At 35.7% G+C, this 23,049-nt stretch overlaps 3 protein-coding genes across 13 annotated transcripts in view; all 3 read right to left on the bottom strand.

Moving 5' to 3' along the window:
• The window catches only part of LOC128014368 (WW domain-containing oxidoreductase), a 194,483-nt gene extending 183,913 nt beyond the window's left edge, over nucleotides 1-10,570 (bottom strand). For 2 of the 4 annotated variants that reach the window (XR_008183533.1, XM_052597943.1), the window contains exons 1-4: nucleotides 10,332-10,570; nucleotides 10,097-10,161; nucleotides 9,892-9,949; nucleotides 8,671-8,840 (exon numbers count right to left, since the gene is read on the bottom strand). Coding sequence is in view for 3 of the 4 variants with exons in the window: in XM_052597943.1 (XP_052453903.1) it covers nucleotides 8,671-8,840; nucleotides 9,892-9,949; nucleotides 10,097-10,161; nucleotides 10,332-10,438 (400 nt within the window). In the remaining variant the exon portion in view is untranslated. The remainder of the gene's footprint in view (nucleotides 1-8,670; nucleotides 8,841-9,891; nucleotides 9,950-10,096; nucleotides 10,162-10,331) is intronic. The other 2 variants (XM_052597944.1, XM_052597942.1) reach the window with 2 other exon arrangements.
• Nucleotides 10,571-11,397: 827 nt separating this feature from the next.
• Nucleotides 11,398-16,853, bottom strand: LOC128013716 (hypoxanthine-guanine phosphoribosyltransferase). Its single transcript, XM_052596871.1, has 9 exons — nucleotides 16,637-16,853; nucleotides 15,449-15,555; nucleotides 14,961-15,144; nucleotides 13,613-13,678; nucleotides 13,449-13,466; nucleotides 13,277-13,359; nucleotides 13,089-13,135; nucleotides 12,611-12,687; nucleotides 11,398-12,046 (listed from the first exon to the last, which is right to left on the bottom strand). The coding sequence occupies exons 1-9, from the start codon at nucleotides 16,670-16,672 to the stop codon at nucleotides 11,999-12,001; spliced, it is 666 nt and encodes a 221-aa protein (XP_052452831.1). The 5' UTR covers nucleotides 16,673-16,853; the 3' UTR covers nucleotides 11,398-11,998.
• A 1,778-nt stretch (nucleotides 16,854-18,631) lies between these two features.
• LOC128013714 (nuclear factor of activated T-cells 5) overlaps nucleotides 18,632-23,049 on the bottom strand; it is a 29,605-nt gene continuing 25,187 nt past the window's right edge. For 6 of the 8 annotated variants that reach the window (XM_052596861.1, XM_052596868.1, XM_052596869.1 and 3 more), the window contains one exon: nucleotides 18,632-22,789. In XM_052596861.1, the coding sequence (XP_052452821.1) occupies nucleotides 22,572-22,789 (218 nt within the window). In that variant the 3' untranslated portion in view covers nucleotides 18,632-22,571. The remainder of the gene's footprint in view (nucleotides 22,790-23,049) is intronic. The other 2 variants (XM_052596862.1, XM_052596864.1) reach the window with 1 other exon arrangement.

Genomic DNA, 23,049 nt, shown 5'->3' with positions numbered 1-23,049 from the left:
GTCTCTAGTGGCAATGTGCATTTTAAAACGAAGTATGGGGCAATAATCCAAGATAAACACAAAGAGCGGAAAGATTAACGCTCTAATTCGACGACATGATTCTAGTTGATGTTCACTCGGACTCATGTCTTCCATTGTTATTTTAAAAGGTTTTTTTCTGCTTTATTAGACAGAATGCACATCAAATTGTTCATCAAAAAGAGAGAAAAAAGTGGGATTTGTAAATGTTGCAGGCCAGAAATGAACCCGAATCATCCACAAGAGCACCACAGCTCAAAATTGGCCAACCACTGCACCATTGCTCTGTCCTGCACTAGATTATAGTATATAGAATATAGTATCCCCTCACCATTTAACATTGCAATATAAATATACCAAAATATAATGACATAATGGATTATATTTTTATATAATAATAACGACAACACCACTTTTTTTTAAAAATGTGCATTTGTTAATGTGGCTAATTGTTAGAGAAGCATTTTTGTTTCATGGCTTACTCTGTGATAACAGACAGATTTATGGTGAAGAACAGTCACAAAATAGCCGTGGAAAGAGAGAAAAAAAGATGGAGAGAGTGTTTGAGTGTTTAAAAGTTTATCTGACCAATGAGAGGACAAGAAAATGTTGGAAATTCTGAAGGCTGCGTCCTCTAGGGGTCACATTTGTGTGGAATATTTCTATGGAATGGAATTGGGAAATTCTGCAGGCTGGACTCGAACCTGAATCATCCACATGAGCACTACAGCTCAAATTTTCAGGAACACGTGCACCAAATACTCCTTTGTCCTGCACTAGATCCTAATGGATCAGAGAACACATGGCCTGGCTGGAAATGCACATATTTGTGGATATATTGCGCAATGGTGCCAAAAAAAAAGGGTGACCAAATTAAGCTGGTGTTATGTCCCAATACCACTTCTTGAAGACACTTTTGGAGCTGTCGAATTATTGCTTGGCTTGATTTGACTTATTCGACTTCTGGCTTAGCAAATGTGTGAATTTGGGGTGGGGCTACCAGTTTATCAGACCAATCGCATCCCTAATGACCATATATGGTCATGAAGCATCTCAGGGGGCGGGGCTAGAGACAGCAGGTGAGGTGAAACATATATTTTGGTGTTAAAACGAGAAGACTGCTGCTCCCATCAGTGTGCAGGGAGCCTTAATTTCCGCCATTAATAACCCCCCCATCTTCATTTGGGATTGGGGGAGACGTTGTCACGGCCCAAAGTGAAATGTATGGTTTGTAATTACAGGAGTCTGAGGAGCAGGGTTCCACCTGACCAGCCCCACGCCGTTCTATTACCCCCGCTGCTTTTGCCCCCGGCTGCCCTCTGCCGCCCTTCCCTCACGTACTTCGTCTTTGACCCCCAAGTGGCCTCAGCTAAATCCCAACATCATTTTTCATCGGGCCGCAGGTTTTCAACGGTCACGGCGTCCCAATGGCATCCCCCTCACACCAGCCTCCCGGCCCGGCCCCCGATAGCCAAGCGGGACACCGTTAGTCCATCACTGCCATTGTTAAACAGAGAGCAAAGAGTCGTCATGCAACTTTAATATCGCCGCTCTTGGACAAATAGTAAAATCGAAGAGATCCATAAACCACTTGAGTTCACATTCAGGCCCTCCTGACCATTTTAAAAAGCCTCGCTCCTTTAAAAGCCAGTAAAAGGCCTTAAACGTATATATATATATATATATATATGCATTCTGGCCGCTCAGCCGGGTGGTATTGAGATCGTAATCATTATCGAACATTTTATCCCCAGTTGTAATTTTCTTGCATGTTACATCAGTTTTTTCCATGCTTTGTGAATTTCATCCAAGGTTAATAATGCTCAATAATTTGACTAACCAACCATACCTGGTGTTCATTACAGAGCCGATAAACAGATTCATCAAAAACGGACATGAAATGCACATTAAAAGCCTCAGATTCTATTTCCTCTGACACTCAGTATCAATAACGGGCTCCACAGGCACACAGAAGATTACAGAGCGACTAAAAGAAAAGAAAGATCCAGAAGTTTTGTCTTGTTTTGTACTTGCCTAATTGTGGGAAAAGTTTCAAACGTATAATTAATGTCCCAGATTGTGTTGTAAACATTACTTTTTTATAGTAGATCATGTTCCATTAATATATTTTGTACATTTTGTATTAAAAATACATAAAAACGTAATTTCTGATTAGTAACGTGCATTGCTAAGAACTTAATCTGAACAACTTTAAAGTCGATTTTCTCAATGTTTGGATTTTATTTTATTTTTTACCCTCAGATTACATATTTTCAAATATTTATATCTCAGCCAAATACTGTCCTATCCTAACATTATTATTTATAATTAAGGTACATATTTATTCAGCTTTCAGATTATGTATAAACCTCAAATTACAAAAAAAATAAAATCTACTTTTATGACTGGTTTTGTAGTCCAGGGTCACATATTTTAATACATTATGTATAGATTTCATGTTAAACGTTAAGTTACGTAGCGTTTTTGGACCAATGATAATTCACAGAGGGCGAGGCTACACTATGTACTTTATTAATAAAATACCCAAGTAAGTAAAAATAACTGTTTATTTAATGCACAAGGACGGCCGTGCTTACTATAGAGGTCTGAATCAATTTAGTTACAGTTATGCTGAACAAATTTGCATCAATCTACCAGCTCACCACAAACCGTCTACTTCACGCTTTATCTGAAGAAGGAAAGCCACAGAATTACTTCACTTTCTACCTTTAGCCGAGAGAGAGAGACCCAGCGACACGACCCTGGTGAGAGGCCGCAGAAACACAGTCGCACAGCCATCAAAATTCAATTAAACTAGAAATACATAGCGGGCATGGCATTTATCAAGGCACATAAAACTGAAGATTTCCCGTCAGTACGGCTTGTTATTCATCCCCTGTGCCACCTTATGAACTCCATTTCCTGTTCTGACACAGAGCTTTCTGCAAAACAAAACAAGGATATGAGTTTCACGGCCAGTTCTTGCAGAGGACAAATTGTGTCTTGGTTTAGACCGTTTTTTTTTTTTTTTACCCACGTTACATTTCTACACAATATAATGCTGAGAATAGCATTAATTAGGAAAATCAGAAACTACTTGATTAGATTAGAAACATCATGAAAATGCCCTTGCTTCCTTCCTTGCTGTTAAAATACTTTGAAGTTTTATTAAAATAAAATTGAATAGATTATTATTATTATCTTCCATACAACCGGTCTTATTTTAGTATTATGTACTTAGTTAGTTTGTTGTGAATTACCTTTTATTTTGATTTTCTTTTAAATTGCATTATTTTATTATTTATTTATTTTAATTTTTTATTTCTATGAGCCTTTTTTCAGTTTAGTTTTGTACTTAAACTTACTCATTTCAGTTAAGTCGGATGCCATTTTCATGTAGCATTTATATTTTATTTTATTTCGGCTTTATTTCAACGACGGATCAAAAACTATTTTTATTTTACTTTTTATTATTATTTGAGTTGAAAGGGGATGGTTTATTGTTAACATTGCTCAGTTTTTGTCGCAAACTTGTGAATTAAACAACATCTAAACAATGATAGATGGCATTACTCAAAGAAAGGATATAGTTTTTTAAACACACATAAAAAAAAAAAATAAACAGACAGGGTTTAAATGTTATTTATTTTTATTTTTTTATCTTTTAGGTTTAAAGGCATAACTGTGACTTCAGTTTCAAACAAAACTGATGAAATAATGTTGTTTTCTTTCCAAACAGGTTTCTCTGAACATCTCCCTCCATCTGCCATTAGTTAGAGAAACAGTTAACCCCAGCCTAAACTCATGCTATGGGTTAAAGAAGTTTTGCTGTGTCTGGCTGGACACGAATCTAAAACAATGCAACGTTCTGAAAGCCATTGTGTTTTCACTTCTCAGAGAAACAGTTTAACGTAGGAGAAAATATTTAAATTAAAAAAAAAAATACAAACTAGACCTTTAAATATTTTCTTTCTAGCTTGAATTCTCACTGTATCAAGGGGTAGAGCACAAAAAAGTATTGCCTCTAGTGAATAACCTGCCTCATGCATAAGAACCGGTGAACTGAGAATAGGAACAGAATAAATATAGAAGTCCGTAAATGTACACATGCATCCACGTCTGCGGCGCTGTGACTCAGAAAGACAAACAGAGGCCCGTTAGAGCACAGTGACCGCCACAGAGCATTCATCACCATCACAGACCGGCAGCCGAGAGGCGACTCCAGCGCTACACCTGCTCACCAAAAATAACCATGTGCTACACACTCAACTGAAAACAACTACACGACTCCAGCGCAAGTCAAAACACAAACCGGTCTGACCAGGTACATCAGGATGGAGAAAAAGTGGATCCAAAATAAATTACTGATGATTTATTTGTAACTTCATGGAAGAATGTAATGGTTCTTACTGAGAAAAATAACAGAACTTGGGATAATGCAGAAGGACTATGTAAAATACTAAGGTAGGAAATCTTGCAAAGACGTTATGCAGATTTCCATGCTGCAACAATATTAAATATATGTAAAAAGTGTGATGCATTGGTTAACATGTAGTAAGTGATGCTGCTATACAAAAAGCAAGAGAACAAGAGCTTTAACAAGGAGTTGTAAAGCATATTAGGGAAAAAAGGGGCAGGATCTTCTTAATGTTGAATAATGCTAATTTATAGCAATGTGGTCTGAGAAAGTCAGTTGATCATCAATCACAACTCTGTTTTTGAAGGAGCTATGGTTGATGAGCCTAACTGGATGTTGAAATTTTGATAAAGTGAAGGGTTTGTTGAAACCACAATCAGTTCTGTTTTAGCCAGGTTGAGTTGAAGGAGATGGTCTTTCATCCAACAAGAAATGTCTGTTAGACAAGCTGATATGCGAATAGCAACCGTCGGATCATCAGGATGGAATGAGAGGTAGAGTTGAGTGTCATCAGCATAGCAGTGGTATGAAAAGCCATGTTTCTGAATGACAGAACCTAATGATGCCATGTAGACAGAGAAGAGAAGTGGTCCAAGAACTGAGCCCTGAGGCACCCCAGTAGTTAGATGTTGAGACTTGGACACCTCACCTCTCCAAGATATCTTGAAGGACCTATCTGATTCAATACTCAAACCACTGAAGTGTGGTTCCTGAGATGCCCTTTTCCAGTAGGATTGACGATTGGTGGTTAACCATTTTAAAAGCAGCGGATAGATCCAGCAAGGTAAGTATCGAAGATTTGGAATCCGGTTTCAACAACTGAGAGCAGGAAGTCTCGGTAGAATGTCCTTTTCTGAAGCCAGATTGGTTGCTGTCCAAGTGGCTGTTCTGTGAGAGAAAGGCAGAGACTTGGTTGAACACTCGTTCAAGTGTTTTTGCAATGAAGGGAAGAAGGGAAACCGGTCTTTAGTTCTGTAAAAGAATTGTGTTAAGTAGGGTTTTCTTAAGTAGTGGAACTATACGAGCCTGTCTAAATGCTGAAGGAAAAACACCAGTGTGAAGGGATGTGTCAATAATGTGAAGTGAGTGCAGGTACAATAGCAGGAGAAATGTCTTGAAGGAGATTAGATGGAATAGGATCAAGCAGACAAGTAATAGGATGATTGGAAAGGATGAGTTTAGAGACTTCTACCTGGAGAGAAGGATGTAAATGAGTGCATGTTTGTTGTACGAGTGAATGTGTGCGTGTCTTTCTTTTTTTCGGGAATTAGATTTTTATTTTATTTTATTTTATTGTATTGCCTACAAATCCACTAGTGTCTTATCAGTTTTACAAATATATTGTCTGTTTATTTTATTTTATTTATTTATAATTATTTGTTTGTGTGTGTGTGTGTGTGTGTGTGTGTGTGTGTAATATCTTCATATATATATATATATATATATATATATATATATATATAGGCAATCCAATAAAATAAAATACAAATCTAATTCCAAAACAAAAGGGGAAAAAAAGAAACAGACAAACAAACAAACACACACACACACACACACACACACACACACACACATATTATATATAATAAACAAGGAAAGCAAATAAAATAAAGTAATAATATAAAATACTCAATATTAATCAAATTTAAGATTACTATTTTGTGGCACATGTAAGCAGCACGCTTGCTAAACCCAGTGTTTTAGAGTGGAAACAGCAGATTCGTGCTGAAGCCTGTGCCCAGGTCTCACGTCAGACGCTGTTGGTTGTCTTGTGACGGGGCGCTTGAGTGAAGTGAACGGCGCTTGAGACGGTAAATAACTTTTAGTTGGTTCAATAGAGGAGAATTAAGGAAAGCGCCCAAGTCGCTAATGGGAATGAATGGGAGGCATCAACCGGGGTCAAACACGCACCACAGGATCAATGCAGGGGTGCAGGTGTACCAGAAAACACGTTAACGAGAGAGAGAAAGAGAGAGAGAGAGAGACTGAGTATCTGTTTCCATTACAGCCATTAAACTGGTAGGGAGAGGATTGCGAGCGTGTTTGTGTGTGGACAAGTCTAATGAAATCCAGCACAAGTATCAGTCTAATAAAAGCATAACAACCCCTCCTACCCTAATTACCATATAACGGGGTTATTATTAGACAAATATTAACGCCACAGCTATTCAAACAAGAACGTGCTTCATGGTTTAAAATGTAAGTAACAAAACACTTATTATATTAACTAGAAACTCAATTAAATTCTCAGTCTTACATGTTCAACTATTGTTTGGTGATTAAATATGTTAAATATGGTAATACATTTATTTACACAACTACAGTGTGCAATAAAAGCCTTGTAGAATTGCGTCAGAGACATTTTTGTGCAAGTGAACATAATAATCCGCAGATATTCAACAAGGAGACGCTATCTCGGTTAAAATACCTAAAATTATTTAAAGCAAATTCTATAAAATAAATGAAATAATAAATCCATATTTGTAAACGTGACCTCCTTAAAATACACATTTTATTGATCAAATTATCTAATATATGTCAAACAATGTAATTGCTATTATGTAATCTTACTGATATAAATAGTTCATCTTTTTCTTGTTATCTTTCATATAGTGTGAAGGAATGCTTGAATTCGGCCGGACTCATGAGCGACACACAGAGCTCCTCTGCCCTCTACTGCTCAATCACGTGACACTACAATCCCCCACAACTGATCAGTAGATGCTTTTGTGTCTCATACAGTGTTTGTAATAATTAACTATCACTTAATTATCACAAATAATATCATTACGCTATATACAGTATGTTAATATTATATAGTTTCTATTTATATATTTCAAACATCTGAAGCAAGAAGTGTCAGGTTAGGAATGCAGCCAAACTGATAAGCGTAATACTGAATACATAACATTTTTGGACATGATGGTTATTAATTAAAATTACTTAAATCTCAGAATTCAAACATGTCAATATGAATGACTTAGAAATAAATGTCCCTTTTCGTACTACTTTACACTATTTTTTTTTACAATAAATACTAAAAAAAAAAAAAAAATTTATATATATATATATATATATATATATATATATATATATATATATATATATATATATATATACATATATATATATATATATATATATATATATATATATATATACATATATATATATATATATATATATATATATATATATATATATATATATATACAACAAATTAAGCTTAACCAGCCTGTTTATTTTATAAAAAAATACAGTAAAAAAAAAAATAATAATGTTGAAATATTAATATCAACGCTGTAATTGTTAAATAAACAAAACTTTTTTAAAAAAATGATGAAATAAAACATAAAAGAAATGTTGCCTTGGCAGCTTAAAAAAATAAGCTGACATGAAATATTACAATTACTAAGAGTAAAAGAAATAAAGCTAAATAGACCTGCATGAAAACAACAAAAACTAATTAGCAACAATGACAATAAAATTCTTAAGTGTATAAACAATAGCAAAATAATACAGATTTTTATCATTTAAAATAGCGGTTTTCTATGTGAATATATTGTTTAAATGTAATTTCTTTCTATGAAACAAAGCTGCATTTCCAGCATCATTCCTGCAGTCTTCAGAAATCACTAATATGCTGAGCTGCTCCTCAAAGAGACATTTCTCATTATTATCAGTGCTGAAAACAGCTGATCGACAGAAAGCTAAAAACACTTATTTGAAATAGAAATATTTTGTACCATTGAATCTTCACAGTCACTTTTGATCAATCGTTACATCCTTTCTGAGTATAAGGAGTTAATTCAAATGGAAGTGTACTGTACACGAGATATAAACCACTACAGTGACACGATTTCACATCCACCAATGAAAGGGCTTCATTTCAGAAACACACACCGGCTCAAATCTGGCTCCTGTTCGGCTGAAAGTCTGTATTTCACAGATGTGAGGAAACGTTATCATTACTTGATGTCTTCAGATGCGGGACGATAAATGAATGAGCTAATAAGAGTTTAATAACGCTTTAGATGAAGCGGTCTAAAGTGTTCACCAATGATTCTGGAGTATTTTATCACTGAACTGCTAAAGTAGACTGCTGTGAGAGTGAGAAGTCAGAAATAATCCTGTCGTGCCCTCTGCTGGACACACACTGTAATACAGCACAGCTGCTGTGGAGAACAGAGCGGTGATGATGATGATGATGATGGTGCTCTTCAGGACTCACTCACCGATGCCGGAGTTGGCTCCTGTGACCAGCACCACTCTGTCAGACAGATCTCGAGCGTGCAGGACCTCCAGAGCCGTGCTGTTCCCGTCGTAGCGTTTGGGCTTCACCTGCAGGTCCTCTACAGTGAAGGCCTGCCGAGGGTCGAAGAACGTGCTGCGCTTGTTGATGTGACTGACGACAAGAGACAAACATTACTATATACACACACACATGGGGTGTGTTTTTAAGCATTTTACATTAATTCCAGAATAACAACTCAAAGCAATAACAATTTAAACAACTTTAACTATGAACTTTTAACTATTTTTGAATTTTTGGGGGATCCTCAGGCATCAAAGCTTAGTAAATATTGGGCACAGACACTGAGATTTACTCCCAGTTTCACCACGCTGATTACTGTTGTTGTTGTTACTGCACTTTTAAACTCTCTCCACGTGCTCCGCTGAGAAGGATAGAAATAAACTTTTATATTTTAAATTATTATTATTAAATAGGTGTAGTGCACACCAATGAATTGACACATTTGTTATCAATGATAACAATAAAACTCAATTCTATCCATATATTATTAATATATCATTTTATTCTATCCATATATTATTAATGATTTCATTTTGCTCCCTATTTATGATCTGATCCTTATTATTAATAATAATATTATAAATATTATTATTATTAAATTGACTTATTTGAAATAGTATAATATAATATAATAATACAACTAATACTTCAAAAAACTAAGTTTTGAAACTTTTCATTTTATTATTTTTTTTATTTATTCAATTTGCTCATTATTTACGATCCTATCCCTTTCCTGACAAAATACTATATACTGTTTAATATACTGTATTATATAATATTTATATATAATATAAGAAAACTTCTAAAAACTAAGTTTTGAAAACTTAATTTCATTTGTTTAATTCATTTAGCACTGTTTTAATCATTATAATAGCGCTGAATTTATCTTCTTGTGCACAAGCATCATTTTCCAAGAAGAAATGAATGCAAATATGTAATATGCATATCTGCTAATACTTTATTTTATCAAATGTATTAAGATTAAATTAGATTTAATTAGCCTTTAAAGCTAGGAGACATATACTAAAAGTTCAAGTTATGATTTAAAGGAAACTATAATGTGCTAGAATTGAATATACTTCCTGCAAACACATCCCATAAAGTGAAACTCTTATGAGAAAATCATATTCACTGAACTCACTCGACATATAGGATCTGGCCTTTATCATCGGTCTCCTGCTCCCATCCATACGGCAAAGCTAAAAGATTATTAAATACATTATTCTCCATCACTGCACACCAACACAGGTCCATCTCTACACTTCACTCATGTTGATCAATCAGACGGAGTTCAACAGAAGTTTGACGGAAGAGTCTGTGTCAGTATTCATTATTGATCACTGTACCTCCAGCACAGCGCTTCTTCTTCCCAGTTTTGGGATGCTCCCATTGAGTCTTCATTTCCTCGTGACTGAAATGAATGAATAAATCACATCAGAAACAATCTTAGCTCGCTCAACAGCCCTCTGTCTCACATTAATAGCAGATGAAGAGTGTAAACGAACATCTTTATCTCAGGTGTGTGTGTGTGTGTGTGTGTGTGTGTGTGTGTGTGTGTGTGTGTGTGTGTCAAACACTCACTTCGCATAATAAACCCATCCGTCTGTAGTGGATCTCTCCTCCCAGCCGGGAGGGAGCTCGTCTTCACTGTCTGTGTCGTCCATCCCGGAGTATTTAAGAGCTGCCATCGCGGACGCGCTGTTATCAAATCAAATAACTCACTTAACTTCTCAGAGAAATTTATCTTACAGCAAATTCACGTTGGAATAATCCTGCCGGGGAACTTCCGCAATCAAGACGTCACGCAGCGTCTGAAGGAGAACAGCGAGTGGGGTTTTTAAGGAGGCGGGGCCTAGCTGCATAAACGCATCTGATTGGTCAGCTGCGATGGGCCCGAATCATAGACTGTATAAAATTAGGTCCGAATTTGTGACATGTATAAAAGTTTTTTTGTTGTTGTTGTTGTTTTTTATATGTGTCAGCAGGCCACATTTCTCATATTTTTATTTAACTCTGAAAAAGAAATTAAAGCAAACATATTGCACTTTTCTGTATTTTCCCCCCACCTTTTGTTAAAAAAAAATTAAAGATATACAGTTAAGATTATTTACTAAAATCTCATATCTTCTCAATATTTGTGGCCGCCTTTTATATATATTTAGTCTTTCTATAAATATTTTTATTTTTGCGCCAACGGTCACGTGGTACCTGTTACTTTTGTCAGCGACGATCAGGATCGACCAATCACAGTCTTTGCGATTACAGGCTAAGGTTTATTCTCAATTGTTTATAGAAATGTATTTGTGTATGACAAACAAATCGTTGTAATTAGTCAATTTAAACAAAATGACAGCTTGCAAATGTTTGTAAGACAAAAGCGGTAATGATATTAATTTGAAATAGTCTTAAGTTTTTTGGAGGAACGATGACGTTATTTAAACAAGCCTTCGACTAACTCCTAACGGTTGTCAAAACTTATTTACATTATTAACTTTAGCTAAGAGACAGATAGATAATAAAACTCTGAAACAACACATGTCATTTAACTTGGCTCATTTGAGATAATTTTGCCCTGTGGTGCCCATAGCAAACTTTGTTTCAATAGATTTTGATTAGAAAATCCAAATAAAATCCATAGACCATCATATTACTGCTTGAGTCACTTGTTTCTGCTTCATGACAGCTTTCCAAGAGTTTTCTGGCAGTAAACAGATAAATATTACTAACAGTCATACCTTTCTCACATTTACAGCACAGAAAACAACCAGACAAAAATAATAACATGGTAAGAGTAATTGTAATTTTATTGTGGTGATCAAAGTCCTCCTTACTGACACTTGGTGTGTGTCTGTAGTTAGTATCTAGATAATATTTAATAAATAACAATAACTAACCAACAGTGATGAACTGTGCATCTCTGGGCTATAAATCCAAACTTGTATTAGCCAAATGGACTTGTGTGAACATAAAATCAACATAAAACCAATTAATTGAAGGCCTCAGTTCAAACCATAATCTTCACCAGTAATGATGATTAAAATCAGATGACTAATTATAACACAGGACATGTTCGGTCTCATTCCTCCTTCACAGCAACACTGTAAGTGTGATCATTGATCTTTGGGAACCCATGTTTTAGGAGTTCATTATTCAGTTCAGACGGCATGTACAAAAATTATGTTACAATAACAAACAAAAAAAGTTCACAGTGATCTCTGTCTTCATGCGTCCATCACTTGGGTGTCATGTCATTCTTTATATTTCTCTTTCGCTCTGTCACTTAAAATACAGATATGCTGAAAGATATAAATAAAACAGGAAGGTGTAAATACATCATTCAGATCAGACAAACAAATAATATAGATAATATAGAATAATATAGTTCGAAGACATATAACGTCATCACGCCGTACAGTTTATCAATTTACTGCATTTTTCCAGTCGTAGTATAGTTTGTAACGCAGTTAATTGTAGAATTACCAATTAATAGTTTCCTGCATTTTATATTGTTGTTCGACAATGTTTTTTGTTGTGCCCCGACACAAGTCCTCAGATGGAAGATGCTCGTTTCTCTCTTTCCTCCTGATGCGAAGACCGGGTTCGTAAGGTAAACTCATATTACCATTATTCCATGTAAAATCCAAATTTAATTGCTTAGTCACGAGGAAAGTGAAACTTTAACGATGCATAGTGCTTAAAGCCACATTAAATTTAAATGTTTACGACCACATGAAGCTGTTACAGATCAGACAGACTAAGGATTTTCTAAATTTCATGAACTACAGTATGGTTGAACACCGAGATTATTTTTTGCATTAATCCAAAAGCCTATCAGCTGCACCTTCAGGACAAACACTTACACTCAGATCCCTGAAATATTCATTGTAGTCTAAAGCATATCCCACTAGGAACTTGTCAGGAACTTCGAATCCAATATCTAAAAAAAGAAGAAGAATACAAGACATTTAAACATACACACACAAAGAGGAAAATAAATACTTGATTATAGTTTTGGTGAAAGAAAGTAGTTATGCATTGTATTCATTACAATTAAGAACATTGCAAAAAAAAAAGAGCTTGTCGATTCTCCGTCGTCTTGATAACTGACTCAAGATTCAGAGAGAAAGAGTCGCATCCGTGCTTGGAGGATAAATGGATGGATGGATGGAGATAAAGAGCTTATCAGCTTTCTGTCTAAAAGCATTGCATAACTACTCTGAACACAGACAAATGAGCACGTGTCTGAAATACATGAACGCAGGGTGTTTGATTTCTCTAAGTTATGCAGATTAGACACAAAATGTTCTTAATATCCAATAAAATGACAAAGGAACTCACAGTCTGGACGGTATCCTGAGCTCTTGGGCGTCCTTTTCACAAGTAAACTGAAATTACGGGATCACAAATGAGGTATATTCAATAAAAAACAATCTTATTTTAAATTCTAATAAAAGGCTATTTAACCAGAAATCTCTCCTATCTCTAACACCGCTTGACTTCTCTTTCCAAAGATGTTTCTGGCGTACCTGACAACTTTCACCATTTTAGGATGACATTCGTTTAATAGTTTGAGCAGCGTTTCCATCGTTTTTCCCGTCTCTACAATATCCTTAGGCACAAAAAGAGAAATCAGTATTTTCATGCATTTCACAACACAAATTCACAATAAAATACATGGCATCAAAAATGTAACCTCACCTCTACAATGAGCACATTCTGTGAGGAAAGAGAGGAGAAACTGAGCTTAACTTAGCATCTTTTTAAAACACATTCAAATAGATCTTCGCACCAAACTTTTGCAAATAAAATAGAAATGGAAAGCGAAACAAAACAAAAAGAGAAGCTCAAAAGTTGAAACTCACTTTGCCGGTAAGAGCAGATAATTCATCTCCACCGATAACCTTCACACAGTTAGTAGACTGATCATTCTGAGGAGAAATCAGATCATACTTTCAGGTTCATCTTCAGAATCAAAACCAGCTGTATTGATATCTGAGCCTTGAAGTCAACTCAAAAATCATTATAAAGAGGAACTATATAACTGATTATATTTATAGTAACCAAATGATACATATTGACTAATGCCAATAAGATTCTACATCATTTGTCAAAAACTATTTAAATAAATAAATAGGAATTTAGGCATAAAGGTATAATATATATATATATATATATATATATATATATATATATATATATATATATATTATATTAGGCCTATTACTGTTTAACATGAAATGTAAATTTTACATGATGCTGCTTTGATCGACTGCAAGCTGCATGAATTTCTAAGGGAAGTGCTTTAATTTATATTTGATTGATTTTTTTCAGTAATGCGTTTCTATTGGATAAACAGTAAATTACAAAACGGAAGCAAAGATCTGTCTTTACGTCCATTTTATCGCAACTTTAAAGATTAACTTTAGATAACGCAAAGGTAGTCCATTTTTTTCCATACAATGAAAATTGCCGATCACTGAATGATTTGGAACTTATTTTTTATGAAATCATTATTTTTCAAAATATTCGGAATTCTGTATTTTTCAAAATATTCTGAATTCTGTATTTTTTTAAAAATTCAGAATTCTGTATTTTTCAAAATATTCGGAATTCTGTATTTTTCAAAATATTCGGAATTCTGTATTTTTCAAAATATTCGGAATTCTGTATTTTTCAAAATATTCGGAATTCTGTATTTTTTTTTAATATTCAGAATTCTGTATTTTTCAAAATATTTGGAATTCTGTATTTTTCAAAATATTCGGAATTCTGTATTTTTCAAATATATACGAAATCTAACTGAAAGAGTTTGAATGACATGAGGGTGGAGTGAATGTTGGTGATCTGCCCCTTTCAGTTATTAACCCTTTTCATTCCTGTAAGGAACATGTCCTGTGTTCCTGTGGAAGAAGAATGTCCCTGCGGCTCAGTGGTAGAGCATTGCACCAGCAGTGCAAAAGTTTGTGGGTTCGATTCCCAGGGAACACATGTTAGGTAAAAAATGTTAGCCTGAATGCACCGTAAATCACTTTGGATTAAAGTGTCTGCTAAATGCATACATTTACTTTAACATGTCAGTGGCACAGTTTACTAATAAAATGCTCCATTTTTATGTTCAGTAATAATCTGAAAGCAGACGTCTAGATGTGAAATGATGCACGTGTCAGTGTTGCGTATGAATATGTAAGGCTCAGTGAAGCTGGCTCTCACCGAGTAGCTCTTCAGCCGAATGAAGTCCACAGTCAGTGGCACAGACGTATCGCTGTTTTGATTCAGTGTCTTCATGAAATCCATCAGGTCTGCGAAGAACTTATACCCTCCTTTCAGAACGCAGAGGGCCACGATATGATGGCCGCCCATGTCCCGAACGATATCTCTGGCCAACCTCTCAGTCCTGCAGAGACAAGCAGAATCGAGAGGATTGTGACACTTTCATTAAAGCTGGCTGAAATCAGGCCAAAACTGTCAGTCCAGAGATTCCTGGGGAAATTTGTTAAACAAATAAATGGGAAAGCCGAATTCAAATCACATGCCTCTCGTCCTGCGCTAACCTCATTAAGTGAACGGGAGGAACACAGCGCCCTTTTACGATCGAGGGCATGCCACGGCCACAGCAGTAACACGACTGAATCACTTCACAAATGAATGCTTCCCAGATACCTTCACAGATTCCAGTCGCGCTCTTCAGGGAAACCTACCTGTCTTTGATGAGGCCACAGGGTATAATGACACTGTCCAGATCCTCCTCGTAGTGTTTCGGCACACAGAACAGACTCAGCTCGTGCCCTTCGCTGTCATCAGCTATCTAAAACAACAAATATCTATTAAAACACAAGGCTTACGAACTACGGCTATTTAATCTACTCCAGTTATGCACTGTAAAGATGAAGTTTCAGATTAAAGCTGGAAGAAAGAATCCTGGAAAATGTTTTACAAGAAAATACTATTTCAGTCTTTTTACTTCAAAATTTCACATTTGTTTTCTGGATGTATAGGTTTCTGAATTTGTGAAGTGAAAACAGTGTATTATGAGTTTTACAGTATTTAGCATGAAAACCATTTGATGATGATGATTAAAATGGACAGTTCACTGAGACATTAGTATTTGAGATACTCGCTCACATATTGCACATCATTTCCGATATGTTCGCTTGCAACAAAGGGTTAAGGTGCAGTCTTAGTTAAAGTTATTTCACAAATTTTCACAGGTAAAATGCAGCCATCAAAGTTCACACACACATAAAAAGTCATAATTTAGCCTACTTACTGATTTTTAACCTCATTCCCATGTTGCAAACATTTTTTGCAGACAAAAAAGTTTTTGTCCTTAATGTTTTGATGTAATGGTGACTGTTGGTCATCCTCAGTCTGAAGTATGATTGGACAGGGTCATTGTGCAGTCATCATTCAGATTACATTACAGCAAGTGTTATTACATTTACTGTCAGCTATAGGCCTAACGTTAGACATTTCTGAAGCTTAATTGACATCTGCAGTCACCATTTGTTTTCATTTTATGGAAGAAAGCCAAACTTACTGTTTTGTGTCAAGGGTGAGTATAATGAATGGTTTCTTTTTCAATTATTATTTTTTGAGTAAACTAGCCTGTAACTTTAAACAATGTACACGCGGATCTAAACTACATACTGTTTTAACCGGTTTAGAACGGGGTCAGTCACGGAAAAAATAAAAAATAAACTTATTTAAATAATTTCAGATTTTCATCACAACTCAATTCAAACCTGCGTTCTGAAAAAAAAGGAATGAATGTGAATTAGAAAAATGAACTTAATGAGGAATATGCATAGTTTTCCAGTATATTTTCATGCAGTGTCGAGCCACAGCTCGTGAACCCGTCGAGACGCCCAGCAGCGCGCGGTCATTACCTCCAGATACGCGGCCGTCCTGCGCTGTGTGTCCATCCTGCGGTGTGTGTGTGTGTGTGTGTCCTTCAGGCGGGTGTCTCTGGACTCATGCTGGCGTCGGTCCTCTCGCGTCCGGGTGAAGCGCTCGTCTGCTCCGCGTGAAGTCAACGCGACGCTTCCTAAACCCTGACGTCACAATCCATTTGACCGAGTAATCTGAGTGACCCTCGGAGAGTCCCAGCGCTCGTGACGGGTGATGATAGCGCTGTGATGACGTCAGGCAGGCCATATCAGAGGCAGCAGAGTGTGTTATCTCTTCTGTAAAATGGACTTACTTATAACTAGTCCGTCACGGATCCCAAAATACTTGACAACTGTGGTTAGTAACGTAATCCTTTTCATTACACATTATAGGTAATATAATCAGGAAATTACAGTTTTCGAAAAATAAATGATCTATCTATATGTCTATCTGTCAAATTTAACATTGCTTTATTGGCATGACTGTAAAAAAAAGGGGGGAAAATATGTTTTTTTTACACAGATATAAGAAACAAAATACCATATTAATAAATTATATACATATATATAATTTATTAATATGGTATTTTGTTTCTTATATCGGTGTAAAAAGATTGATTTAAACTAATGCTGTCCATACATGCAAAGTCAATGTGAAACACTTCTACTGGTTATAATAAATTAATTAAAATTCTGTGAGCATCAGAAGAGGTTAACAGTCTTCATAGGCACACATTAACCACATCAATGGCAGTGTATCCTCTCCTCAAAATTGGATGAGAAAATAATTGATCAATATGACTGAATATGATATTTAAAATTATAAAGTATCACTGTCCACCAGACACCCGCAGGTTAAAGTTACAGTGGAGCTTGCCTCCCTTCAGTCCATTGACTTTCTACAGAGACCCCAAGCATGCTGTGACTTTTCTGGACGCTTATTGAAATGAATGACGGAAAGTCACGTGAGAGGAGGAGTCTAGAGGAAGATGAGAAACAAGAGACCAAACAATGCAGATGAGCTGAAGGCCACTGTCGAAGAAACCTGGGCTCCAGACCTCCTCAGCAGTGCCACAAACTGATCACCTCCATACCACGCTGAATTGAGGCAGTAAATAAAGCAAAAGGAGTCTCTACCAAATATTGAGTACATGTACGGTAAATGAACATACTTTCCAGAAGCTCAACAATTCATTAAAAATGTTTTTTTTTTTTTTTTTTTTTTTGGTCTTATGAAATATTTTAATTTCTTGAGATTGTGAATTGGTTGGGTTTTTGTTAAATGTGAGCCAAAATCATCACAATTAAAAGAACCAAAGACTTAAACTACTTCAGTCTGTGTGCATTCAATTTATTTAATACACGCGTTTCACAATTTGAGTTGAATTACTGGAATAAATGAACTTTTGAGTCCGGGTGAAGCGAATATGAGGTTGCAAAAAAATTTTAAGTTTTAAAGTTGTCCAAATGAAGTCCTTAGTGATGCATTTTACTAATCAAAAATTAAGTTTTGATATATTTACGGCAGGAAACACACAGACATGCAGTATATATTTTATAAATATTTACATGTATATATTTACATTCATATAATTTATATTATATATATAAATATATTATTTAAAAAAATATATATACATATGTGTTTATATTTATATATATATATATATATAAATAATAAATGTACACAGTACACACACACTATGTAAACAAAAACTTCTATTTTGGATGGGATTAATCGTGAATTGTTTGACAGCACTAATATATATATATATATATATATATATATATATATATATATATATATACAGTACAGTATATAATAACAATCAAAACAAAACAATTGATATGTAATAAAGAAAATATTATTTAGCAATATATAGTCATGCGTTCACGAAGAATTTCGTACACATATAGAGAGACAGATAATAAGACACTTAATACGTGTGTGTGTGTGTGTGTGAATATATAGCAAAATATACAAGACACGGGACAGAACTTCATATCTACCTTTATTCATATAGCAGCACATCTTACAGAAATATAACTGCAGGAGTATACAAATGTACTGATTAAAGCAAAGTACGTTTATTTACGTCAAATGTCATTAGTTCACGTTTCTTCACGATACTGAATGTACTTACACACTCATGAGTGAACAATGATCCCTGTAACAGTGGTTCCCAACCAGGGGCCTCTAGGGGGCGACAGCCAACCTCCAACGGGGCTCATAGACCATTTCAAACAAGTTATAATAAATGTCAATAAAATGTTCAAAGTGCCAATTCACACACCTATTTTCACTCTGCGGAAAATGCAACTACCAACGGCAATGTTGAAATTTGGTCCCGTGTGTCCAAGACCAATTAAATGTATCCCATTTTTAACTGGTTGGTACATACAGTTCTTGAAAAATGTGAAACAAATGAAACGGTTTCTTATTTGAATCTACCGACACTAGTTTAACGAGCGGTTGAGAACCACTGTTCTTCAACTTCAGAAGCATTGGACGTTATTCACATCAAACAAAAGCACAAATAACTGCTGGTGATCGGGTTAAGCGCTCTTCAAAACAAAAATCTGACACCTGCTGACCAAACAAACAGAGATCAATAACCTTCTTCAACCTTAAACATTTCAAGAGGCTTTAACCACCAGTGGATGAGAATGACCAAAAAAAGTGAGTGGAGTCTGTCCAGAAGTGTCATGATATAAATGTTCAGATGTGTTTGGGACTACACCGACAGACTGGTTAATGATGACCATTTGACCGGACAAAAACTTACTTCTGGATTAAGAACAAGTAATCCCAACATCTATTTCATTATATACAAAGGTCCTTTAGAAGTAAGAGGAAAGGCTTGCAAAGGCACAGAGTACTTTTAATCAAAAAGCACAATATGATTAAAAAAACCAACAAAAAGTTAATGATGGATTTGTGCAGAAATGTATTTTTGTTCATAATACATACAGTATGATTTTGACGTAAGCTGGAGCGTCAGTACCAAACAACACAAGAATGGACAAATGATTAGTCAATCAAAAGACATTGATTCTGCTGCCTCGGCTTGAGAAAATAGGTTTTCTTCTTAGTTGGTCCTTTAGGTTAGATGTAGTGTGCATCTATGTCCTACACCATGAGGTAAAACACACACGATCTTCCACTCGGATTCCAGAGTTTGCTTCAATTTGGCTTCGCATGGAACCCAGGGTCCAGAACATTAGCCTGTGTACCTCACAAAGACAGATCCAGGTCATATTTCACCCAAAATAAATACTGAAAACCAATCATGTTTTGCAAGCGTCGATTAAATTCAGTAAAACATATACGAACAATGTGTGTAAAATTCTACTTTATTTAATCATCATTTAGGTAATTTCATTGTACAATATCAAGAACAAGATGTATTGTTAGATTTAACAGGCTACAGAGATCTATAACTTTTATTAAATGTATTTTATGGTGAAATATGGCAAAAAATTTGTCTGTGTGAGATTCACCCACATCCGAAACCTCTTTTATTTTTAACTGTTTAGAAATCAGCAATATTTGAATTTCACTTATACCAAACATAACAATCTCCATTTTGTAACACAGTGATGGGGACAAAAACCACCATTCCACCGCTCCCAATATTGACATATGAAGTACAGTACTGCAGAAGGGACAGATCACTTTAAAATGATTCAAATGTACACAGTACATTTCAAAATTGAGCCTTACAAAAATACTGTGTGTGTGCCTCACTGGCAGCTCAGATATTATGTTTTACTACAAAGAGAGCACACTTTTAACAAACTGCTACCTCACAAAGGAACAGCACACTTAAAACAGCCCGTCTACTATTTACAACAGTAATTATGCAAATTTTACATAAAGCGTTTAAAACAAAGAAGGCAAGAATGATGTCTTCTCAAAGCAAAGACGTTTATGAAGATTTGAGATAGAACTACCTCACATTTTGTTTGCATGAGAATGTTTTCAATGCAAAAGCTGCTTTTAGAGAGGAGTACATTGATGTTAAGTCTTAAAAAGGTTTTTTAAAAGCCTGCATGTGTCTATGAAAAAGTAAGATATGATTTAATGAGATATCAGAGCAATGTCCTACAATGACGAATCAAGGCTGATGGAAACAACCAATCAGTATCAGTTATGACAAAATGTAGCAGCATTCTGTCAATATCAAACCCCGAACGAGTTCATTTACCAGCGTACACTACTCCTTCTTCACTCGGATGATTGGCCTGTTTGTGGAGAAATCTTCTAGTTTGGACACACGACTAATGATTTCTGACTGGTAAGAGCTTTCATATTTTCCAAAAGATCAATTTTAAAACTTGTATGATGAGATTGTCGTGCAGTGATGTTATGAAGCCATCTCGTCATCACAACTTGTTTTAAAACTTGGGATTTTAGCTGATTTTCTCCTCTAGTAACTGAGCCTCGAGTCTATCTGATCCAAGATGAGATTTAATGTAACTTGGGGGGGTGAAAACGAACCAATCCCTTCTTAAACCCTCGAGGAAATATGGACCTAACTTCCATTTTAAGCTGCCCAAAAAACACCCTCACATAAGCAATAAATATCCTGTCACTCATTCAGAATTTGTTTCTGTGAAACACAACAGGAACGATTGTGAAAAATGTTTTCACTGCTCTTTCCTGTACAACAAAAGCTTTCAATGACCTAAACCTGTCAAAATCATTAAAAAAAGCAAGTGCACAATATTCCAAGTTTTCAGATGCCGTGTAGACCAAAAATGGTGATAGCTCACAAATCTCATTCCTCAAGGCAAAACAGCCTCAAATGTATGTTTTTTTGAACACCAACGATCACAGAAGGTCATACCAGTTTGGAACGGCATAGAGATGAATAAATATTGATTTTCATATATGGGTGAACTATCCATTGCATGCACCAACCACCACAACAAATCCTCTTCCCAAGCTTGTGCTTATTTGAACAATCACCATGATCCACATTAAATTCAAAGAAGATAGCTGCATCTTATATAGTACTAATGCGCTCCATGTCTTTTTGCTGGGCACATAAACAAACACAGAGTAGACGCTCTGGTGGAGGATAATACAATCTGTTCACATATCTCAACGGCAATGTTGCACATTTTCACATCCCTGATAGGAATTCATGTCTCCAAGTTGGACCTCTTGATCATTTAAATAAAATTAAATATAACACACCTAAAACAGAGGAGAAGGGGTGCATCTTGACTTGATGTTACGTGAAAATGGAGAGATTAGATGGACGTCAAACATTCAAACACTTAAAAAACATGAAACATGGCTCATGAATTTCTGAAAAGAGACTCTAAAGAGTGATGAAACAAATGCATTTTTAGAAAAGCATTATGGCTTTCAAAACATGAAATGCTTTGACAGCCAGGTAGACACATATGTGTTACAAAGCTAAAAGAGAGAATCTCCAACAGGAACTCCCTAAAGTGCTAAATATTTCAAATTCATTCACAATGTATTAGTATCTCAACGGCAACAGAGAGTTTTTGAGTTTATGTTGTACTACGTAGGTTTCTACTGGAAAACAGATTAATGATGGCAATAAATGGACAAGATTCAAGTGGAAGTCAAGAAACACAATACAAAGTAGCAAAGTGCCAATATACTTAATGGCTTAATGGGTCACATGATATGTTGACATGCCAAGCAGTGGCCTCAATGAAGTTGACCCTTTTTACGTCCATCAAGAAAAACGAGCTGTGAATAGATCCATACGTAACCGGTTCCAGCAAAACAACACATTAAAAGCTTTCAGAAACATAGATACAAGTGAAGACCCCCCCAACTGAGACAACCCCCAAGGTTAGTTAATACCTACACAAGACACAAGATGTAAAGAAACATCAACAAGCAGTGTGGACGGTGGTCTACTGGATTGAGGTTTCAGACTACTAATCTTTAATGGTCCAAGAAATCCCTAGGAAGCGTCTTTTCCTGCTCCTGAAAACGTTCCAGAAGTTCGTCAATCTTATCATCAAGGTTGTTGGACTGGTCCAGTAAGGGGTGAATCTGTGCACTAGTTTGAAGCTGGGTCTGATCAGAACCAGGATGGCCCATGGTGACGAGCTGATCTGACAATGACGGACCAGGAGAATTCATTAGCGGTCCACATTCTACTGAAAGAGAGAACAGGTTTTTTTGAGGCTCAGAACGGCACTTTCTGTGATCAGGCAAATTTTTAATATTTATTCTTTTTAAGATTTAGCCTATTTCTTACATTTTCCCTTTATAACTATAGGACAGATCAGAACTGAGAGAAAGCGAAGTGGGAGAGAGATAGGGGGTGGGATCAGGAAAGGTTTTCAAGGATTTGGGATTTGAACTCAGGATGCCCGTAGCACAATGGCGCAGTATCACCAGGATCACCTTCCAGAGC

Source organism: Carassius gibelio, chromosome B25 (assembly GCF_023724105.1).
Source record: "Carassius gibelio isolate Cgi1373 ecotype wild population from Czech Republic chromosome B25, carGib1.2-hapl.c, whole genome shotgun sequence".
NCBI lineage: Eukaryota > Metazoa > Chordata > Actinopteri > Cypriniformes > Cyprinidae > Carassius > Carassius gibelio.
This window is presented reverse-complemented; position numbering and strand designations above follow the sequence as displayed.